The 22,959-nt window shown below is 38.6% G+C and overlaps 2 protein-coding genes across 3 annotated transcripts; both read right to left on the reverse strand.

The window, feature by feature from the left end:
* Positions 1–7,093: 7,093 nt before the first annotated feature.
* On the reverse strand, positions 7,094–15,296 carry LOC140937292 (calumenin-B-like). Of its 2 annotated transcripts, none has more exons than XM_073386833.1 (7): positions 14,930–15,296; positions 12,505–12,704; positions 11,392–11,555; positions 10,457–10,517; positions 9,465–9,556; positions 8,345–8,437; positions 7,094–7,467 (listed from the first exon to the last, which is right to left on the reverse strand). In XM_073386833.1, the coding sequence occupies exons 1-7, from the start codon at positions 15,157–15,159 to the stop codon at positions 7,369–7,371; spliced, it is 939 nt and encodes a 312-aa protein (XP_073242934.1). In that variant the 5' UTR covers positions 15,160–15,296; the 3' UTR covers positions 7,094–7,368. The 2 variants fall into 2 exon arrangements, with proteins under 2 accessions (XP_073242934.1, XP_073242936.1); XM_073386835.1 differs by having other exon boundaries at positions 9,465–9,553; positions 14,930–15,293.
* A 1,419-nt stretch (positions 15,297–16,715) lies between these two features.
* Positions 16,716–22,906, reverse strand: LOC140937511 (reticulocalbin-1-like). Its single transcript, XM_073387072.1, has 7 exons — positions 22,600–22,906; positions 21,657–21,847; positions 21,039–21,172; positions 20,559–20,619; positions 19,384–19,475; positions 18,811–18,903; positions 16,716–16,939 (listed from the first exon to the last, which is right to left on the reverse strand). The coding sequence occupies exons 1-7, from the start codon at positions 22,764–22,766 to the stop codon at positions 16,808–16,810; spliced, it is 870 nt and encodes a 289-aa protein (XP_073243173.1). The 5' UTR covers positions 22,767–22,906; the 3' UTR covers positions 16,716–16,807.
* Positions 22,907–22,959: the final 53 nt, after the last annotated feature.

Consider the following 22,959-nt stretch of genomic DNA (forward strand, 5'->3'; position numbering starts at 1 on the left):
TATCTGTTTCACTGGTCAAGTAAAATCACTCTATCAAGCGGTGCAAATAGCCCGATTCATGTTTTGTATTCATAATCAATGATGCAAATATCGATTCACAAACAAAAAAATCCATTTCTTTATAAGACATTTAGTGTTTGAAACTGATCCAAGAACTGTAAGTAATTACCATTCAGAAGCAAGTAAGGGAAATGAATACCATGAAATACATTATATACCATCCACTGCTATGACAAGAGCATTCAGAGATGTTCTGAAATATGTCCATAAAAATAATGAATACAGTGAAGGATCATTACTCAACAGAAGTATTACAACAACAACAACAACAACAACAACAACAACAACAACAACAACTCACTTTATTAAGAAACAGATATTTACAATTTCAATAGTACCTACCCAAAGATGTTGCGGCTCTTTTAATGCAATAAGCTTGTTAGAATCACGAGCGTAAATAAGTTGAGCGCAATAGGGAACTAGGAAGATTTCAGAGGTTAAGCTTTTATTTTCTGTGACCTGAATGACTGTAGCTTGAAGTAGCTAGAGCTTAGGGTCGCCTTTTCTTCTCCCGTAAGCTCGTTAAGTATCGATCAAGTACTGATTTAAAGGAGAAAACCACCTGTTTGGTCAGATTTGAACTTTATTTTCTTTTCCATTCATTTGTCATAACCATACGATGCAGTTAAATTTGAACATCTAGATTTTCTGTCTTACTATCTGACTCTTGAATTTGTTGCCATGGCTACAGGAAGTTTCTTCGGAAACCGAACTGGGTCAGCGGTTTTCAGATAAACACTTGTGGGAACCGACTTCAAAAGCTAGAGGGAGATACATCAATAGAGTGGAGGCGAAAAAATGATGGAAAACTGATCGGGGGGAAGGGGAGAAATAAAATTACAGTGTTTCACAGGGCTACATGGGGAAGACTTAGAGGTAGGAAAGTCAGTTGTGGTTGGAACTGTCAAGAGATTCGAGAAACTGAGGGTTTGTGAAATTGTGATTCTTCTTTAATATTATGATCTAGTCTCCATGCCCTTCCGAGGCGAAACCAAAAACGAACTTTAATAGAGCTAAATCTTCTATGGGTTGAGGCCTTAAACTCCAACGCTTTGTTAAAGAAACGAATTTATTATTTATGCGGTAAAAACTTTTACACAATTGCACTTAATCCCCTAATGTGTCTAGACATTTGACACACACGAACGATTAGGAATAAATTTCATTTTACTTGTATTTTAAACAAATTGTGTCATGTCGCGTTGTTATCGATATATATTTACCTACCTTATCACCCGCTTAAATATTCTTACGATTTCCCCAACTATGATTTAATTCTTTTTAACTGTGTCTTGTACAACATTCTATCGTGTAGTAGGCAAAATTTTACTAGAGGTACAAACGACGCCAAAAAGGGAATATCAATTTAAACACTCAAAGTGAATATCGAGGGAAAGCTTCACTTAAGAGTGGAATCTGTTCTGTTAAAACTGATGATCTTACTGTCGTCGGTCGAAACACTTCAGTACGTCTAACGTGATACCTCAGGGTCATACGTCCATTGTTCACAGTATTCAACAATCCGCAAGAGTTTCATCACTTCTTATTTGAAAACACAAATTTTGTGTCACATTTCCTTTGGCTTCTGCCCAACATTCCTGTCATTTCTCGTTCTCTCTCAGCTTCCTGCGAAACCGATAAAAATTTACATAGTTTGTCGTTATTTCATTCAGAATCTCCTTGTTTACATTTCCCAACAGAACGCGCGCCGACGCTGTTGTATCCATTCATCACAGTTTTTGATGTCTTTAACTTGGTCGTAGAAGACGTGAGATGGTAACGCATCTATTCCTTTATCACCAAGCTGCATTCCCTTGCCGCAGTGAGCACAGATCACGGAGTTTTCAACCAGAAACTTCTTAAGACACGCTTCACAAAACTGGTGTAAACAGTTGAGTACCTTCAAGTTATTGCTCCCTTCTTTGCGACAGAGCTGGCACAGCGAGTTTTTGCTATGATTTTTCATTTCGTTTGAAAGGACATATGATGAATCACCGGAATCCATTCTGTGTATGGCTAGAAGATACTGAGACTCCCTGCCTGCTCAGAGTTTTGATTCCTGTAGTATGAATGGCACTATTATTTATAGGCCAAAGGTTTATGTATTCGGTTTACGTTTCACTGCGTCACATTGTCATGTTTGTATTATATCATCTAAAGAGCTGTTTATATAAAACGGTATATCTAGAAGTTTGAACGGGCAAACATGTCTTTAATATCATTATTACCATTTAATTTTAGTTATCTTGTCACCAAAAATTAAACCAAAACTTTAAATAAAGTTGAAATGGTTAACAGACACGTCCAGAACGCGTCGATGAATTGCTAAAAAATTTGTTGCCTTCGGAAAAAACATACCTCACGCAAAGAGTGTAACGTAACGTAACGACGGGTTCCTACTGCAAACGAACAGGAATCTGCTGCTTCTGTAACCGCCACTGCCTGCCCACAGAGAAAGTAGTGTGCTGTTTAAAGTCAACTGTGTACTTTGGACGATTCTTCCTATTTTTGGATGCAAGCCTCAAACTTTCTGTGAAAAATATCAGAAATGATCCAGCTTTGCAAGGGCTGCGTTTTTCCGCAAACACCAGTGAGGTTTGACACGATTTTTTGACGCATGTGCGAGGATGACTTCCTTTCAAAAACCACGAATTACGAAATTATGCATGTCAAGTAAACGCCGACAGGAAAGTTCTTTAATATCAGAAAACTTAGAAGAGGGTGTGAATGGGGTTAACCGACTAGCGATAATGGGCAAAAAATTTTACTGACTACCGACAAAATGATTAAAAAATTACCGACTACCGACAGGAAAAATATAACCGACTACCGACATGGCTGATATTATCAATATTTGTTTCCAGAAAAAAGAGCATTTTGCATTTTTTTCTAGGAAGGAAGTAACCTCTTCAAATTTATGACTCATCACATGGCCCAACGGAAAGAATTTCCTTTTTTTTTATATACAGGTACATTGCTACAGCCGATCAAAAAATATATCAAAATCGCAAAGTCGTAAAGATGCTACCGACTTTATAAATTTTATTGAAACGACAAAGGTGAAAAAACCGAACGTTTCTTGTTTCGGTCCGAGAAATGCTTAGATTAATCCTCAAAGAAAATTCTTTCCCGTTTAATGGAAAGCACTATCAGTACCAGGGCCGTAGCCAGGAAGAACCTACAACCGAGGCGAACACACGGTCCGTTGTACGAAATCAGCCGTATGAAATCTTCTAATATTATCAGTCTGATAAAAAAAATAAAAATCGACAGTATTTGGTAAAATTTTACCGAGGCGAGTGCCTCGGTTCGCCTCATACTGGCTACGGCGGTGAGTACAGATCCACGGTACCGCGATGGGCACAAAGACAGCAGTTTTCTTTCCAACATTTTCATGGCATATATTGAAACACAAAGTTTAATTAAGCAAACACCGTCTTTAAACCATTAAACCAACTGTTTGAAAACGCTACATAGATGACAATGACATTTTTCCCTATATGGGACATAAGTAAACCAGACATCGTAGCTTTCTTCGCGGAACAAGTAAACTTACATCACCCTACTATGAAATTAACGGCCGTAATATCTCAAAATGAGACATTCTTTTCAGAAACAGTTGTATACCAAGGCACAACATTCAACGAAAAATGAGAAAAAGCTATCCTTGATGTAAAGACGCATTTCAAACGGAAACCGCTTTGCAGTATATACATTTTCACCTCTTATCATCCACCAACATAAATTGTTAATTAAAAGCGGTTATTGCACAAACGAGAAGCCTTGAGAATCCAACGAACAAACTACTCTGAGGACTAAGTATTTCAGATTTCAAATGCGCTTGATGGACAGAGGCTAGCCACACAATTTTAAAAGAAAAATTGCTATTAGAAGTAAAACTCACAGAAAGGCAGCTCTCCTGAAACAAAACAACAAGGAAAACAAAGAAATATTGCCTTTCGTGACACAATGCCAGCCCTTAGTGTCTATTATAAAAGAAGCTCTTTAATGAAAAAGTGAAATCTCATACAAAACCAGCCACTGCCTTGACAAAATTTTAAAGAACCACCTAAAATGCTACATCTCTGAGGACGAAAAATTATGGCAAAGGACATGCTTGTTAGAGCCAAAACATAAGAGGGATAGATGTGCAACCTGTCACCCCTTGCAGTTTTTCACTAAAAATAATTGAAGTATCCAAAAGGCTGGGGTCCATTGATTAATTAATTACTTTTTACTGTGCCCTGTAGTCTACCGGGAAACCAAGTTCGCATTTACAATAAAAGCTTTGGTGATTTTCTCAGTATTCATCATATTCATTTGGCAATGGTGAAATAAACGATCATGTTGCATAAACAAACAAGACGGTTAATGCAATCAAATGATGCATTCTTACAAGTTGTACTTTTTCCTTAGGGATCAAAGTCTCAAAAAGTGGGTGAAATACTTAAAAAATATTAATAATCAACAAGCGTTTTTATTTATTCACTGAGATTTTCCGACAAGAATCGAAACGTTTAACCGACTACCGACAAAGATCGAAAATTTTAACCGACTACCGACAAAGTTACTGAATTTTAACCGACAAGTGGAACCCCCATTCAGACCCTCTTAGAAGTTTCCCGGTTCTAAACTGTCAAAAATACGTTGATACCAAGGAAAGGCCGCTATAGGGCCTGCATAATTAGTCAACCAAACTGAGGTAGTATTTGCATGCATTTTGAAAATATCAAAAGGTGTCACTGTACTGACTATTGTGCCAAAGATGTAAAGGACGTAAATACTGATGATCAACAATGATGCCAAGTTGTGGAATGAAGAACGCCTTATATCAAAATTGAAACCAAAATCAAGCAGGGACATGGAGCATAATTTCGCTTGAAAGGATTTCCAGTTAGTCCTTTTTCTTTTCACTAAGGGTGCGTTCGATTGGGAAGTCCGGATTTAGATTTTCAAAATCTAAATCCGGATTTCCCAATCGAACGCAGAATCCGAAAACGGATTTCACCTCCGAGAAATCCGTCCTCAGGGTGGATTTCAATTAAGAAATCCAAATCCGGATTTCATAGATTTCCTTTTTACCGTTCGATTGGGAAATCCGAAAAAGGATTTGGAAAACTATTCTAGTAAACAGTGGTCTTCTTTTTGCTAAGTATACGTGCGCGTGCAAGACCGCTGTACTTAAGGACAGTTTTTCAAATCCTTTTGCGGATTTCCCAATCGAACGGTAAAAATGAAAATCCAAAAACAGATATCTCAGCGTTGAAATCCGTTTTCGGATTTCGCGTTCGATTGCAAATCCGAAATCCGGATTTTAAAATCTAAATCCAAATTTCCCAATCGAACGCACCCTACTTATGAAACATTTTCCCGGGATTTTGTATTTTGCATTAGCTTGCGGCGATCGGCTTCCCAATCCCTCTCTTTTACATGAAGGGGATTTAGAAACACAGCCCAAATCGTCCAAAGTGAGTGATCACTACTCAATCATTATAATCACAAAAATTAAGGTGTTAAAATGTTAATGCAAAATGTTTAGGAGGTGGTAAACAACGTGTATTTTGGGCAATAGTAGAACTGGCTTAAATCCTCTTTTTGGCGTAAGATTCCTAGCTATGAACTATTTTGAATTGACATTTTGTGTTAACATAACTAGACTGAGTAAAGGAAATATAGCATGTTCACTTGGTAAAAACTCAGCTCCAGTTTTATTATATTCACGCTCGGAGTCTATTGACCGGTTTCAGACTGAGTCCGTTGTTGTGACATTCAAGTTGAATTGCATTAATTGGGTACTGCTTTATTATTGGCTAAAAAAGTCCCAGAGTGCCTTCCGACACAACACTGACGTCAAAAGCTTTGTAAAAGCTTTGTTTATGCACGGCTAGCCTCGTAGAGAGAACGAAGCTAGCCTTGCAAAAACAAAGCTTTTTAAGGTGGCTCCGTAATTAATACAAGAGCATTTAGCTGTGACAAATTTTCCGTCGTAATTTTTTCGCTCGTGCTTATTTTCTGGTCATAAACAAAGGTACTGGAGAGTTCTATCTGAGCTCTGATACGAGGTAGCGTCCAATCTCAATACTTTTTTCCTGAGTTGGAAGCAACGAACAGCAGTAAAAGTCGTTGAAATTGCATTGCAATACATCAAAATGTATGCAGCAAGAGTTTGAGCCAAAACTGCCAAGAGATATTTTAAAACTGTCGAAGAACAAGTCATTCTACTTCAGAGCAAGGTTTGGAGCAATTTATAGTGCTTCTAAAACTAAAAAGTACCTTTTAAAGAATAGCACGATAGGCAATCGGCTTTTGTTTTAAGAATTAGTAAACGTTGAATTTACTTGTCCCGAAAATTCAAACTGGTGGCTCCTTCTCCCTGATAGTAATTTATTTTTGAAATTCCAAAACAATTTCACAGCTGAATTTTGAGCCACTTTTAGTTACGGACTTCTGCTCCAACGATTTTTCTGAAATTCCTCTGGCATATTACTAGACGCGATTTTCTTTGAACAGTAGGGTCCTTTTAAGAGCTAATTTCTCAAGAAATATTTACCATCAATGAAATCGGAATATTTCGTATTATTGCCGAATGATATCTGTTTCTGTTTGCAAAGTTTCGCAGCCATCGCGTTAAAAACGAAATAGTTATGACGGAAAATTTGTCACAGCAAAATGCTCTTGTATTAATTACGGAGCCACCTTAAATCTCCCGAGACAAAATGGCCACCGCGTGAAAAAGGTCTATAGGGCTCAAAAATGGCGGCAACCAAGGGTTTTGTTTCGTTCCGCTTTTCTTCGCGAGCTTTGCGTTCTCTGAATCCACACTTTCAGTGACGGAACGATAGCGATTGACTCTTGGACTGTTGGAAGAAAAGGACCCCAATTGTGCCCGAAGAATATGCAGGAAAAAAATGGGTGGTGACATAAAAAGTGTTCCCAAAATATGTAGAAAGTCAAAGCAGCAGTGTAGTCCACTGTTTAAGACAAGAGAGCTCTCGGCTACAATTGTTACACAGAGTTTACAATATCAAAACCATTTGTTCTCAAACACTTTATTTTATACTAACATTCACTCAGGAGTTAGACTTGAACGTAATGAAATCACCAACAAAATTACATTTTTTGAAATAAACATTATCTGCTTGAAGTATTATGACTGACTTTCTTGTGCAGTGAAACTCTGCAAATGATTCACTGTTAGCGTATTCAGTCTCACACTCTCATACATGCACGGTACGAACAAAGAATTTTGCAAGCTGCCTTTGTACCGTGTATATCTATAGAGACATAAATACGATCGTCTGTATGTATTCATAGTTCTTCTTTAAGTAGATCCCCGTATTTTGTCATACGACTACCAGCAAAGTCTGCATAGTGCTTAACAAGCTCTTCAACAGATAAGAATTGATCCTGTCGGAAAAAAAGGTAAAATTATTTTGAATTAAAACACCTCAGATAGTCAATTATTACTGACATAATTTTTCCTCTTTGAGAAAACCCTTATTAAAAGCTCTAGCTTCAGTGTTCTTGTTCACCCCATGAAACGAGACTTCGGATCCATTTCTAATAAACCTCTTTTCGGTGTGGCCAGGGTTCTAGAGTAGTGGACGTGGGATTTTCGAAATTTAATGCCCACATAAAATTAACACTTCCAGATCAACCTCGCCCTAATTCCTTGTTACCAAAGGCGGGGTCAAAAGCAACCTAGCTTTCACCCCCCCCCCCCCCCCCCCCCAAGCTACGTCATTGTATTTATTTTTGCCTTTTTTTGGAAATATGCAATCAGGGATTAAACAATTTCCGTATCAAACTTTGGGTTGCAATTTTGGGTTAACAATGACCGATATTTTCTCTCCTTTTATGGTCTTTTTTATTGTTTAAGGTAAAGTGCCTCTATTATTCGAGAAACAAAAGGTTGCAATTACCGATGCGTGGCAAGATCATCGACCGCGAAATAATTCAAACCTTCGTAAGTCACATTAGCGTAACAAGTGCCGACTTAGGGGAGTAAGGTGTGAAGAAAATATACCGTAAATATGATCTAACACGAGAGGGAGTGAGAGGCTATTTTGTAAAGGCTCCTCATGAAGTCTCAGCGGTTCAAATGAGCAAACAAGTTTTCATGCCCAAATAACTGACAAAGCGAATACCTAAACAGAACGTGCTAGATTTCCATGTTACAAGCTGAAGACAGAGCCAGTGCCAAAAAAAAGTAGTTTGCCCAGGGGCCTGCGAGATCGTTCTACTTTTTAGTCTACCGTTGTTACAAGTTACTACTGGTCATTACCTTGTCATCATCACCTATTTTCATGAGGTGATTCGTTTCTGATTGAATAGGATCCTCTGTTACTCCTGGGAGAATCCAGCGACGGACTTCATCCTGTAAAGGCAAAAATGTTAACAGTGAGAATAAGAATCTCCTCTCATCGACCATGCCCTAAATTCAAACCTTCCACTGACGCGTTTTTGGCTACGCACGTTAACGCACGTAAATTTTAATCACGTAAATAAAATAGAGGCAAGATATGAAGTGTTGAGATTAAACGCGAAGTTGAGCAAGGTTCTACTTTTACGCTTACGTGCGACCTTTCATACATTGCCTCTATTTTATTTGCGAACGTAAATTTCGCGCACATACGCACGTTAAAATTACGCGACATGAGTGGAAATCGACCCTTACTCTCAAACTGTCAATAGACCTTTTTACCTATACGGCGGCCATATTGAATTAATTCGATTTAAGGAGTATCATAGGATGCCCAGGGGCATGAGCACATTTCGTTTGTATTTTCGAGCGCTTTTCGGGACATTTTTTCTTAAATTTTTCTTAGAATAAGATTGTAATGGGAAAAAAGATCCTTGTGCCGTGTTTTGATGTGATAATGATCGCCTTTTTCCCGAGAAATATACAGTGAAAGACCATATTTCTAATACTAAACCTTAGAAAAAGGCGATCATTATTACATCCAAACAAGAGAATACGTTAAATTCATTTCATGAAATAAGGCAGTATGCTATGCGAGGTGGTTCTAAATTTTCAGCGTGAGGATGAAATCCTAATTTGCAACCAGTCAAACTTACACTACTAAGTAATACTTTCCTCTGGTACTGTCGACCTTTACAAGAAGTTACGATTTATTTCGTTAACTTTTATCGTAAGTTTATTTCTTTAATGTTTTTGGAAGTGTAAGAACTACTAGAAATCAGTGATTAAGTCGTCCGTGTACTCGCGAGTATGCATTAAATACTGTTCACAATTTTCTTTGGAGCTGGTGCTTTTCAATGTTATGTTCAACGATAACCGCATTTTCATCTCTAACTATTAGTGACAAATAACGGCGTTTGATTTAGAAAGTTAGATTGATAAAAACGAAAGGTATAAAAAAACTATGTACAAAAAGTCGTACCGAATCAAGATATCCATCTTTATTTCGGTCGAGCTCCTTTTTAAAGCTTGTAGTTAGAGAGCGTATGCTGGGCTCGCTTAAGTTATCACCTGTTGAAAAAAGAAAAAAAAAAACAATATACTAAGAGTGTTACAAGTTATGTGGTTTGACAAGCAGTCAGAAGTGATGAGAATTTTTCTGATGATCGTTATAATTAGTGTGATTACTTGGCTCAGCTAATTTAAATCGTTTTTCTAGAACTCTGATAAAAATATGCGAGATAACAGGCGAACATCGGCGAGCCTGAGGAAGGATCGCGATGTACGTTCAGTCTCCATCCGTGAGGGTTTCGATGCCATTGCTGGAGACTGCGCCTAGTCGGAATAGGGCCAAAAGGCAAGCTAATATTTGAGTCTTAGGCCTAGGCAAAACGTCGAACTTGTCATGAGACGAATCAAACTCTAATTTGGGTCGACCTAAATTATTAAGATCGTCTGTTGGGTCTGACGTCGAACTTAGGACTCGTCGAACCAATTGCAATCAACTGAATCAAACCAAAAAGGAATTTTAGCCGGCCAGTAATAAATTTTCTCCCGAACAAGGCTAAATACACATTATAATACAAATGTAATTTACTAGTTTAGTTCGTCGCGTGTGAAGATTGACGTTTGTCCTGGAGACGATCTTCGGACGTTCTATCCGTCTGAAACAGACGGATAGAACGTGTTGGACGATCCAAACTCATTCAGACGAACTTAACTGAGCCAGACGTCGATCGTTCATGAACTTAACTCACAACGTTTGGTTCGTCTCGTGAAAAGTTCGACGCTTGGCCTCGGCTTTACGGGCCTAAAATTTTCAAGCCACAGCAGAAAAAAAAAGAGAGAAAGCAGGGAGAAGAAAAGAAAAGGAAGACAAAAGGCAACGGTCGCAGAGTTATCTTTTGGTAAGGCCACTGTTACTAGATGAAAGCGGGATGAGAAGTGTGAACATCTTCTTCTTTACGTACGTACCGAGGTATTCTTCAAGCGAAATTTTTCCATCTTTATTCGTATCAAACGCTTCCAAGTTCTCCTGTTACAACAAAACAGAACAACAGTTATCTTCGCACAAACTTTCTACTGATATTCCGTAAGTGGAGCAATTTTCAATTGGCAGGTGAACCAATTAACTAAGTATAAAAAACCATAGTTTCTTTGATTAAACTAAAAACCGGCAATTACGATAGTGGTTTTTAAGAACCTGTTTGGCTAAAGGAGGCAGTCAAACACCCACCCCCCCCCCCCCCCCCCCCAATCCCTCCATACAAGAACCTGTTTAGCCTAAAATTTGAAACAGGTTCTTAATTATTTTCTAAAGTCTATCAAAAAATTCTGTAAACTTAGGCAAATAAGATAAGCCAGCATTCAGGATCCTCTTTGGAGACCTAGGTGCCTTATCACTCCAACTGCAATACTAATTTATTATGCAGATTTTATATAAGGAATAAGCTGAATACCTCTAACTACTCTTAGCTACAATGTATGTTTTTTCTTAATAAAAAAAACCGTTTTAAGAACTTAACTAGCCTAAATTTCTGCTCATTACCATCTATGTAAGAACCTGTTTAGCCTAACTTAGGAAAATGCAGCATCTTATTCGCGGGTTTTTACTGCTCGATCATTCACATGACTCGTGTGCGCAGTTTCCGTTAAGGTTTTAAATGAAAATACAGAGTGGTCTTTCCCACAGCCAACGTTACCACGAACTCACTTGTAACCTTGATCCCAGGGACGTTTCTCTTTAGCTTCCTCTTTTGTGAAAAGCTGAAGAGAAATGACTGTCCGGATGGAGGCTAATCCAGCCTCGCTTCCTGGGGCTTTCATCTCCCTTCCTCCCCCCACTCTCCAACCCAGAGGACGGAAAGGGAGACACTGGAAACAAGGTTGGGCTAAATCAATCGCTTTACCTGGACAAGAAATGCCGTCATTCGTTTAGACTCCTCGGGATGGAGAAAAAGTGTGAGCTCCTCCATAGACAGTTGGCCATCAGTATCTGTGTCGGCAAAGTCGAACTTTTTCTTCTCACGCGCTTCGATTTCCCTCAGTTCTTTGGTGGTCTCTTCAGGTAAACCTGTGAGAAATAAGCACCTGTATCATTAGCCCTTTAGGTCCCACGAGTGACCAACATCAATTTTCTCCTAACAACATCAGCAGATCATCAAGAGTAAAGGTTATGAGAATTACTTAATTGAAAACCCAAGGGAGAATACTTTGATCTTAAACCAAATTCTCTCAACTATTCTTAAAAGAAATGTATGAAGACCAGTCTGGAGAATTTGTATGTGGATCTTGGGGCTTAAAGGGTTAAGGGTTACGGTGAAGGGGAATTTTTGACAGCTTATATCACGTTTAAGGTGTTTCGATAGGGTTTTTCGGACACCATACGCCTTAAAAGTGATTTTATCCTTGTCCGATCACTATAAAATTTTCACCACAGACTGACTTTGGATTGAAGTTTGTCACAATGTAGTTTAAAGTTAAATTGATATCACTATGACGACAATAGAAAAAAAACTCTGAAATCGAATTTGAAGCCGAATTTTACGCGATCTAGGCCCGCTACTGAAAACTCGACACCAGGAACTAAAACCTCCGTAAGAAGTAAAAAATTCTGTATGGTTGAATTCAAATAAACCCTAAATTTTGACTCTTACCGCTTTTCTGTACATTTCTGGAACGGTCCGACAGAATTCTTTTCCAACCTTATCACATATTCTTCAAGATGCATATAATATTGTCTGAAACTTTCATTAAGATTGATTCATTGCAACACTATGAAATTTCAAACGAACCTAGCCTACGAACCCGCCAAAAATCCGCGTTACAACATTTACTTAAATGCTAATTTTTCCAAATAAATGCGCACCATACATACCCTCATGACTAGTGCATTTCAGAGTGAATTTTATTACATCTTTTGAAAGTTAAACATTGACAATATTTACACTGAAATGTGTATACGTACTAGTCATAGAGGTGTGTATCACGAGTTTCACTGAAGTTAAAGAGTTATTTCTAACCTTCCTCTTCGGAAAAATTAAATTCCACAGCCTTGTACTCTTCCCATGATACCTTGCCGTCCTTGTTCTTGTCCAGATCTTGTATTTTGGTGTTTGCCGACCGAAGCACGTGTTTTTTCATGTGCTGCTCAATCCAGTCATAAAGTTCGCTGTTAGAAACTTTGTTGTCTTTGTCTATGTCTATTAAAGGGTACAATTCCCTGTTACAAAAAAATAAAAATGCAAAACAATTAAAAACCTTGAGAATAATGTGGGCTCTTCATAAATGGACTAAGTTACAGGCATGCTACTGAAGTACAAAGACCAATTTTCATCTTAAATACGTACTAGTTATAGCTATCGCCAAGTTCCAACGAGCAAAGAGTTTATCTATACGCGCGCGCTGTTCAATTTGTATTGAAATGTCATAAATTACCGTAAATTACGAGAAACACGCGTATAGATGTCGCATTTTTCCTCTGGAGTTTTTATTGTAAGCACAAAAACAATAAAAAAATTCCAGGGGGCAAATGCGACAACTATACGTGTATGTTGCAAATGAATCCACCCGACGATTGGTTATAAACGGGATGAGGATGGGACTTACAAACACGCACACGGCTTGGATTCCCTGTTCTGTATCACGTGTTCGCTCGAAAACGATGAAAACACTTTCTGTTCTGCATTACATCATAAAAGTCACTTAACACTACCTTATGTACCATCGCATAGAGATTCATTCTGCCTTGGAACTTTCGCGCAGGGCTTTATTAGGCTGCCCGTTGACGATAGAGAGGGTGAGCTTCACATTTACGTCAAACGGCAAACGCGAATTTGTACCACGTGACCAAGTTTCCCCTTTACTTGCCGTTTTATGTCCATTATTCAGTAGTTTCACGCAATTTTTTATCCGTAAGAATTGTTTTGAGCTGTTTTTATCTGTTCATTTTCTATTTTGAAATTCTCAACTTAAATCTGACATTTGCCGTTTGCCGTATACGTGAGGCTTAATCTCTCTGATAGCAATTTAAAAATCTCAGCAGACAAGAATCTGTCTTAGTTTAATCGGATCTCGGGTAGAACAAGTTCAGAGAAATAGACCAATTTCGATATATTAAAATACATACTTGGCTCCCAGGTATGGGGGCATAAAAGAAAAGAAATGGATTATTCATCGTTGAGCCTCAAGATGATTTCTTTGGTTTCATTCCGCCAAGCCTCGCAGCCAAGTAGGTAATTTGGTGTATTGAAGTGCGGCGCCATAATTAAATTGAAATGACTGACATCAAGCCAAATTGAACTGTCTCAAAGCTCATATCACACTAGGCCAATTCTGTGTTTTCACTTACGTGGCCAGCATCTATGCAAATTTATTGGAACAAAAAAAATCGTTTACATAAGAAAAGAGTTCAACTCCCACAGGACTGGTTTGGGACACAAACACGGCCGCCGTTTCATTGTTTTGGAACACAAATATGGCCGCCATGACGTCATGTGAAAACAAACAATAAGCCATTTTCACGATGACATCATTTTACCACAACAAACAGAATTCATTTCGATTTTGCTTTCTTATTCCAGTGAGGTTTAAAACAATAAAAGCCCTAATTCCTACAAGAAATCGACAGACTGGTAGATTCTTGTAGTTGTCGTAAAATGAGGTCATCGTGCAATTGACCGCTCCAGAACTACCATAACATACCATAATGCTCTGTGTTTGTCACTCCAAAATTTTGCATAAGCATTGTCTTCAGTTTCTCTTGGGAGTTAATATGGCCCCAAGAGAAACTGAAAACAATGCTTGTGCAAAATTTTGGGGTGACAGACAAAGAGCATTATGGTATGTTATGGTATTTTCTGGAGTTGTCAATTGTCCTATCGCTTTTTTTGCACGTAACGTCACGGCTGCCATGTTGGTCGTTTCTGTCCGCTAGGAACTAAACACCATTTTCATATAAAACTATTCAAAAAAGTGTTTATTGTATGACCACCACCATTGTTGCCTTGTCACGTGGCTGTAAACCTAGAATCGAATTATTAATGTGTAAGGTTTTTCCTTTTTGCGTGTTCTGACGTCATTACGTCAAGCTACAGGGGTCGAAGGAGTGTTTAGCGGTGATTTTTGAAAACCAAAAAGGAAACAGCCTTTTTCCTCTTGAATATTGTGACTCCCACGACGCGAAGAGAAATGATAATTATGAAAAACGTTTAAAAATCTTTACAAGTTCTGAAATCGCGAGCCTTGTTCTTAAATACATGTTTTTTCCACCAATGTCAAATTATATGACTTGGTAAAAATAAAGTCTGGGGACCAATACACCCTATATATTCACAGATGCGATATGTAGATGTTATTGAGCTAGCGTACCGTTGATAACTTATAACATAATCAGAGAATTTTCGGAAACATTACCGATATGACTGATAGAAATTCAAAACCACTTACCTCAACTTTTCTTTGACTACATCATCGGGAAGTTTTTCCCATTCCATGGCAATTTTTTCGCCAAGGAAAGCTTCGTGGTCATACTCTGGATTGTGCTCGTCAGCGTCGTCGTAATGTTCGTTTCGCGAAACATCATCGTGAAATTCAGGATATTTTAGCCGGGTTGCCTGCACTTTCAAAGTACAAACAAATAGCGACACTACACAAAATAAGTTTAGTACTCGCAACATCTCTGAAATCTTGGTACACGTGTGATATATGAGACGACCAGCTCGCAAGAACAAGACAGACTTAAGATTAGTTTCAAGTAACTGAATTTATACAGTCCACTTCTGTCTTTCGTGTTTTGCCACGTTGCTTATAATATTGGCTTATGCGCTCTCTTCCGTTATTAAGAAAATGGTACGTGTTCTAAACTTATAGCCCCTACAATTTTAAAGCCCTTGAGCACGAAATGAAGTCTTTGTTAAGCCTTTGTGAGCTAAATATTCCTTTTTGAGAGTTATTTATTTATTTTAAAAAAAAAACCGCTATTCGCAATAGAGTGTATCGGATTTTTCTTTGTAAGGTCCTTAAACTCTGTTGAATGAAAGCAATTCCTTTTATCTAGGTAGCTTGTAAGTTGTTGATGATCTATGATTTCGTGAATGTATGCATGTCTTTAAATAAACATAACGTAAAATATTAGATCGTGTCTAATGTGCAGACGCAAAACAATGACGTCACTCAGCCAAGGGATATCTTTAAACAGAGGTAATATTGATTGTGCGCAACAGATCATAATAGGGCTATTAAGAACGCTTGGCTTGCGTTAACACCTTCAAAGTTATTAAGTGCTTCATTTGCCGATTTATTTATAAGTGTGAATTTATTCAAGCTTTTTGTTCGTTGGATGAGTGAATTTATGGTACGGTCAACCCCCGCTTTACGGAAAAAAAAAACAGACACCTCATTATTATGGACAAGTTAGCTTTGTCCCTGGCCAAAGAAAGCTCTTACCAGTGGCGGAACCAGACCTTCAGATAAAGGGGGAGGAGGTGGGGGGGGGGGGGGGGGGTGGTGGCGGTCATCCAGACCCTGAGATAAGGGGGACGGGTTCCAGTCACCAAAAAAATTTTTTTCGACCCTGCCTCAGTTTGGTCTCAAAATAAGGGAAGGGGAGCGGGGGCGGGGGGGGGGGGGGGGGGGACCTGGATCCGCCACTGCTTACATTTTCTCTTGATTCAACTACGGACACCGCTTAATACAAACACTTTCTTTGGCCCCTTCAGTGTCCGTATTGACGGGGTTTGATTGTAGTTATAACGTCAGCGTTGTAGGAGGCAGAATTTTAGGTTTATCATAAGAACTGAAAGGCAAGTTGAAAGGAAGGCAGAAAGTTTCTATAGTAATAGGAAAGAGGGAGAAAATTATTGAGATCCTTAAGAACTGATAACTAAAATCGGTTAAAATGAGAATGGACAGAGAGACAATGGCAGGCTAAGGGCAAAGATGTTGGGGATGATCATGTTGGCATTTAGCATCAAGCTTCTTGCTGGACACTGGAGCGGACATTTTCAGCTCTCGATCGTTTTCATTTTAAAACCTGGGTGATTGTTGATCAAATTTAGGACGATTTTTGTTCGTGTTCACCAATTTACCTTCTGTTTGTTGTACATTAGAGGGAAATATCTTCTCAAAAACGATTCTTTTGAAGTTTGAAAGTAAAAATTAACCGTGACGCCTCGCAAGAAAATTGGGAAAGATTAACTTGGACAACATCATTGTAGCAACCCACACTGGCATATCAAATACACAAATTGAAATGTAGTTTATTATCAACGGCCTAAAGACAAAGAAAAAAGGTGAACAAAGAATTTTAAAAAGTCTGCGATATTATTAAAGCTCGTCTTTAGATTTCTTCTCAGCTTTTTTCTTGCTTTTGTCCTTAGCTTTCTTCTTTGGCTTTTTTTTATCTTCCGAAAACAAGTCTTTGTGGTTCAGTACTTCCTCCTCAACTAACAAACCATCCTGAAAAAAACAAACAAACAAAACGGATATCTTGTAATGATGCAAGCAAGTTTTCTTCTTATTAACAGAAACCGACATCGAGCGTCCACCACATACAACAGTGTACCTGCATTTATTAAGGTTATTTGTTATATGGCTGAAAATTTTTCCCAACAGCGCGCGCTCTCATTGATTACTCCTTGGTCACATGACATCTAACAGTAACACTGTTTCCCGCCAAAATCTCTGAGCAGGCAACATCGCAAAAACTATGACGTCAGATGATAACAGTCTACTGTTACCCGCGAATGTTGACCGACGGACGCCGTTACAGCGAGGTTTAATAAATTTCCAGCTTCAAAATTTCCAGCTATGTAACGAATCTCGAATCTCAACGTTTCCGAACATTGAGATTCTCGGGAACAAAATTAACTGTTTCCTTCGGGACCAGTCATTAAGTGTTAATTGCCATGCTAAAGGCCCTCCATACACCAGAATTCTCTTTACTTAAAAAGGGTCTATTATGGAAACAACTAGGAATGTTATCACTCTACTCTCGATTAATACACTGCTGATCACTGCTGAGATGACAGTACATTAGGGGAGAAGGATTATCATCGCCGCTTTCCAATTATTAGGGAGATTAAGTAACTTGACGGCGAAGGCTACGAAAACGTCACTTACAAAGAGAAGTCGCGCTTCTTCAAACTTTAGCGCGCTTATTCCATCTCGTTCAATTAGTCAAATGCTGGCAAATTTTCCTGGAATTAAATTCTAAAAGAGTGTAAAGAAGTTCAGGAAAAGAAAAAAAAACTCGTCTTGTGTTCACGTCCTCCACAAAACGTGAAATTAGGTATTTTCACGTCGTAGTCGTGCAGTGACGTCAAAGAAGTGTACAAAAAAGCGTGACGCACGTGCAGAGTTGTTGTTTTGCCAATCTAAACCTATTGCTGTTTTGCCGTTCTCGTTCACGTCGCTGTCGTCGTTGGTTGAGCTTCCTATTATGACACCACATCGCGCCGATATCGAGATTCCAGCTCTACCCTGACGCGCTCCGCACTTTATAAAGGATGCTGGTCTCTTAGTGTTCTTCATAATCTAAATGATAATTGTGCAAACCCCCTGTATTTAAAAAAAGATATAGCAGATCCAAGGGGAGGGTGGTTGGGTTTTCCCCAAGTACTAGGTAGACATGACCAGCTCTTGATTAATCGATCGTTGTTTGGGGTGAGAAATTCTCTTGCATTTCATCCCTTATATGTTTTATAAAACCTAAAAGAATTCGTGCTCCACAATTGTTTTGGCTTAAAGCACAGCCCAAAACAACAACAACAATAACAATGTATTTACTGGCAGAACTATAAAGTTTAACAATACTTATGCCCCGCAAATAGCTTTTACGCTAATCTAGGCAGGAACAAGACTTAGCTTCTTCCCAGCAGCCCTTAACCAAGAAATGGTTTTAAATGAAATGAAATGAAGAGTCGTGGATGAGAGGACAACAGACGTGCCCTCTTACAATACATTTTAACATGTGAACAGTAAGCTCGGACGTCAGCACTCAAGACTCCTTTCGTGAACTGCGTCCTTGACCATAAAAAAATTGAACTCAGTTTAATCCAATAAATATCTCCCACGAGTGTAACGATGAGGTAGTCCTCGGTATTTACAAGGAATGGGAACATAACTCGCGCACCTCGGGGTCGGGGATAAAAGAATCAGGAAGGGGAAGGTATTGACTAGACAGTCCCGGTCGTTTCAAAAACAGGATATAACGACTGAATATACTTTATTGAGAACAAAAACCTTACCCCAGGGTAGCGGACTGAGGGATACAACAGCGACCAGCTGGTATCTAACAGAACCGAACGGCTTTTGTTTATAGCTCCTACCTTGTTATCGTCTATCAAATCCATAAGCTGTTGTGATTGTTTTTTGGCCTGGGAGGCGGTGTTTAAGGAAGTCAACCACTCCTTAATTTCATCCTAAGTGTTTAAAGTATTAAGTATGTTAGGAACTCTTCTAACTTCTATAAACAAAAGAGATCTTGTTCACATCTTATTAGGGACGGACCATTATTTTTTTGACAGGGGGTGGGGGAAGGGTTGGAAAATTTTCACAGGCAAGCAAACAATTTTTTTTGTCTCCGTCTTCCTGTAAACACTTTTTTTTAACTTGCATACTGTTTATTTCAGTGTTTACAGCCTCTGCAAACAATTTATTTCAATATTTTCCAACTCCCCTCCCCTCCGGTCAAAAAACTAATGGCCCGTCCCTTACTGAATCTAAGCATGAAAAATCGGATTCCGGAATCGGTAGCCTATTTTAACACAATTAGACAACAGCAAACAGACGTTTAAGCAGCTCGATTCTACACGCAGTTCCTTTCTACCGCTGTCAAGGCTTTTGTGCAAGTCTTCTTTTTCTTTTTAACCTCTTTGTAATAAGTCTGATAGTAAACTCACTCTGCTAATTTTTCCATCCTCATCTTTATCCAGCATCTTAAAGAATTTTTTGGCAGCCTCTACGTCAGCTTTCCCTGCCTTTTTTATCTTACCTGAAAAAATAATCGTTCCATTATTTAACACCGCATTAACTTGAAATGTTCCCTTGTTGTCTGTTTCAAATAAACATCTTTCGGTTCTAGCAAATATGATTTATCAAAATACAGCTGTTGTTTAAAGTTAAATCTTTTTCCGCATCTGTTGAATTCCAAAATAAAGGTCTTATCTGTTGTCATTAAAACTGTTTCCTGTCGTCTGTTGCAACGATGGCAAGGATGGACATGTATTGAAACTTGAAGAAGTTGGCTCAATTTTATCAAGTTTTAATGCTATGTCTACAGAAATCACCAAAAGAATTATTACGGTTAGTGCTCCCTGGTGAAATTTGTTTCATATCTTCTTCATATTACTATACAGGAGCATTTTTGGTAAAGGTAAACGCTTAAAGCTGCAATACCCTCGCGACATAGCCTCTTTAAATATCTGGGTACAAGACTAAAATACATCACTAGGTTCTTTTAGGTCAAAATTCGTGCGCTTACCACCGCACATTTCCCACGCATGCGCATGGTTGCATGATTTTTTTCACCTTGTCACCCGGTACCCTTTACACTTCCCGCGCTAAGTACCCGAGCATTGGTTGAATGCTATTTTCCGCGCTTTGCATAAGTTGCGTACTTTCCCGCCCTTGACGTCGATTGGATTTGGCGCCAGTTTGATCCTTTGCCCGACTTGATGTTGTTGGAATATTTTCCTCTGACCACTGGTTGCATATGTTTGCCCTAAGATGTTTGACGATTTAAGTTTTTCATCTTTCTATGATTATTATTTCTATTTTAAAACGTCCTGGCCCCGGTTGTTCAAACGTTGGATAGCGCTATCCACCGGATAAATCACTATCCAGCGGATAAGTATTACGGAAATCAATTACGCTATCCGCTGGATAGTGATTTATCCGGTGGATAGCGCTATCCAACGTTTGAACAACCGGGGCCTGTACTTTAGTGTCTTAAGTAATAAAGACGTAAGTTCATGTACTACAATTTACGGCATTTTCGAGCGAGAGACGTTTAGCAGTGTAATGCTTAAATAAAAATTGCGTTTAGGGCTGTCTGATGGCCTAAATTTGTACCTACCTTTATACTCTTCCAAGGTCATCAATCCATCTTTGTTGCTATCCCCCGTCTCCATATATTCCTTTATAAAGAAAATTAGGCATTAATGAAACGCAGTGACATTTTATGTAGGCTCGATTACCAGCTGCTGTTCTGGAAATGAGCCCGCGGTCCTCCCGGGAAAGAACAAGATTAGACCCGCGAGAACGGCGCAAATAGAGAAAAGTCCTACACTACCGTTCAAAAAGAGTAGAGGAAGTTTTCCCGGTGGTGCCTTCCCGGTGGTGAATGGGACTAAACTAAAGCTGATGAGCGTGAAAAATAGATTTTGCTAATTAGCACCATTAGGTTCGTCCCTGGTGAAGTTCGACGCGTGAACTGGCCCCATCATTGCAGCGATTTTCTTACTAAATGACAAGGTTCACACAAAAAAGTAAAAACAAAAAGAATAACAGAGTTTATAACTAAGTTGAAAGCAAAGAAAACAGAGGAAAAACGTACATCGATAACTACATCGTACATGTGCGTCCTTTCTTCCGGGTGAAACATGGAAATAATTTCGTCTTGGGAAAGTTGACCATCTTTATCTTCGTCCGCATGATTAAATCTTCTTTTCTTTTGTTCTTCTGTAGAGGCTAAGGGGGAAAAAAGGAAACACAAATTGAAAGTAATGTCATATAAAAAGTTAAGAAAGAGGTTTGACGTGCTTGCAGCCGTGTATGGCGTGGTTCTTGTAGAAAGGCTTCGTTCGATATCTTTTGATAAACAAAGGGTAAAAAGAGATCTACTTAGACAAATATTGCTTGGGATACAGAGAAAATGATAATCTACTGTTATTTTACATTTAAATTTTGAGGTCAAGAGACCTTGAATTTTAGTCATCTACTGACTAGAGTGAGAATAATGGGACACAAACCAGTTTCCATTACGGGATGGCAGGAACACTATTTCTAGTCTTTTTGGCGGCTTTGTTTTGCCAAATAATTTTATGTAAAATCACTCCATGTGGGTTTGAGTGGTTGCCGCCATCTTGAATTTGAGCTCGTTACCAGGTCATCGCGAAGTGATTAAAAGATTTAGAAGGAAAGGGTCTGTGAAAAACAGATCTTCTTATTTTACCTCCAATATTTTCTTTGCTCTCTAAATATTCTTCCCACGAAACCTTGTTGTCTTTGTTCTTGTCCAGTATCTCCACTCGAAATTTAGCTTCTTCGTCGTGAACCTTTTTCAACGTTTTTTCTGTAAACTTTGCAAGTTCTTCGACCGAAGTTTTATTATCAGAGTCCGTATCTGTAAGGGGAATTACTGACCTATAACACATACAAATAATAAAAAAATCAACAAAAATAACACATGGTTTGTGACGGGGGGCACTTAAATATCGATATCGTTGCATAACTGAGAGGGTCGCATCCATATGGCTCCATGGGATTGATTTTGTTTGCCCTTTACGATTAATAGAAAGTTTTGAAGGAAAACTCGCAGTTTGAAAATAACAGATGAATATCCACTACTGTAAATCACATTAAGGTTTCAGGTCAAAAACTAAAGAATGAAAACATACAAACAACACAAAAACTATCTTAAGATCTATTACCTGCAACCAGCAATCTTGAGCTTCTAAAAACTGTGGCGTGTTGTGGTTATATTTTATTATTATCATCATCTTAAATTTTACGTGTAAAGACTAAATAGTTCAACAGTCTATGGTTTCCGATTAACCCATTGCACCACTCAATAAACTCAAGCATTTAGTGGCCGAAAGAGTTTATGGGATATCATTTCATCCGCATAGCAAAAAACTTTAACAGATAAAACAATAAAGTGATATTGATCAAGAATCACTGAAACCCGAAAGACAACAAGCAAGCCTAAAATGACAGAGGTAGCTTTAAGCAAAGATCGGTGATCAAGTTAAGAATCACTCAGAACAAACAAACAAACAAAGAACCTACTGGATGAAATCGTCATCGCTTTGGTGAAGTGTTTTGATAACATTTGGACAAAATGAACAAACTCAGAAAAGCGAAACAGCAATAGATTAAAACTAAAGACAACTTACCGAAGCTTCTCCTCAAGGATCTCGGCATCGGTTTTATTATTTGATTTTTGAGCCTCCAAATTCTTGGCAAATGAATTAAGATCGAATCCAGCCGGACATCCTGCATGCACTCTTAATGTGTAAGAACACATTAGCATGATGGCAATTGTGCTCAAACCACCCATCATCTTATCCGTGCGAGCTCTTCAGTAAGAAAGTAAGCAAAAAGGATGGAAAGTTTAAAGCTCGAGGCCTGCGATTTGTAAGAGTAGAAGACACGTTTTTCGCTCGCGTTTAGCCACGTTGCTTAACGTATTGGCCGAAGTGCGATCTTCCGTAAACATATGACAGCTGATATAATATGCAATGTCGTCAATTCAC

This window comes from Porites lutea, chromosome 5 (genome assembly GCF_958299795.1).
Source record: "Porites lutea chromosome 5, jaPorLute2.1, whole genome shotgun sequence".
In the NCBI taxonomy this organism is placed as follows: Eukaryota; Metazoa; Cnidaria; class Anthozoa; order Scleractinia; family Poritidae; genus Porites; species Porites lutea.

Excerpts from the sequence above, each read along its gene's own strand:
- LOC140937292 (XM_073386833.1), bottom strand. The coding sequence starts at position 15,159 with ATGTTGCGAGTACTAAACTTATTTTGTGTAGTGTCGCTATTTGTTTGT. Across the intron at positions 12,705-14,929 it reads GTAGTCAAAGAAAAGTTGAG|GGAATTGTACCCTTTAATAG; the intron begins GTAAGTGGTTTT and ends TTTTTGTAACAG. Across the intron at positions 7,468-8,344 it reads AAATAGGTGATGATGACAAG|GATCAATTCTTATCTGTTGA; the intron begins GTAATGACCAGT and ends TTTTTCCGACAG.
- LOC140937511 (XM_073387072.1), bottom strand. The coding sequence starts at position 22,766 with ATGATGGGTGGTTTGAGCACAATTGCCATCATGCTAATGTGTTCTTAC. Across the intron at positions 21,173-21,656 it reads GAGCAAAGAAAATATTGGAG|CCTCTACAGAAGAACAAAAG; the intron begins GTAAAATAAGAA and ends TTTCCCCCTTAG. Across the intron at positions 19,476-20,558 it reads GACCTTGGAAGAGTATAAAG|GTAAGATAAAAAAGGCAGGG; the intron begins GTAGGTACAAAT and ends TTATTTTTTCAG.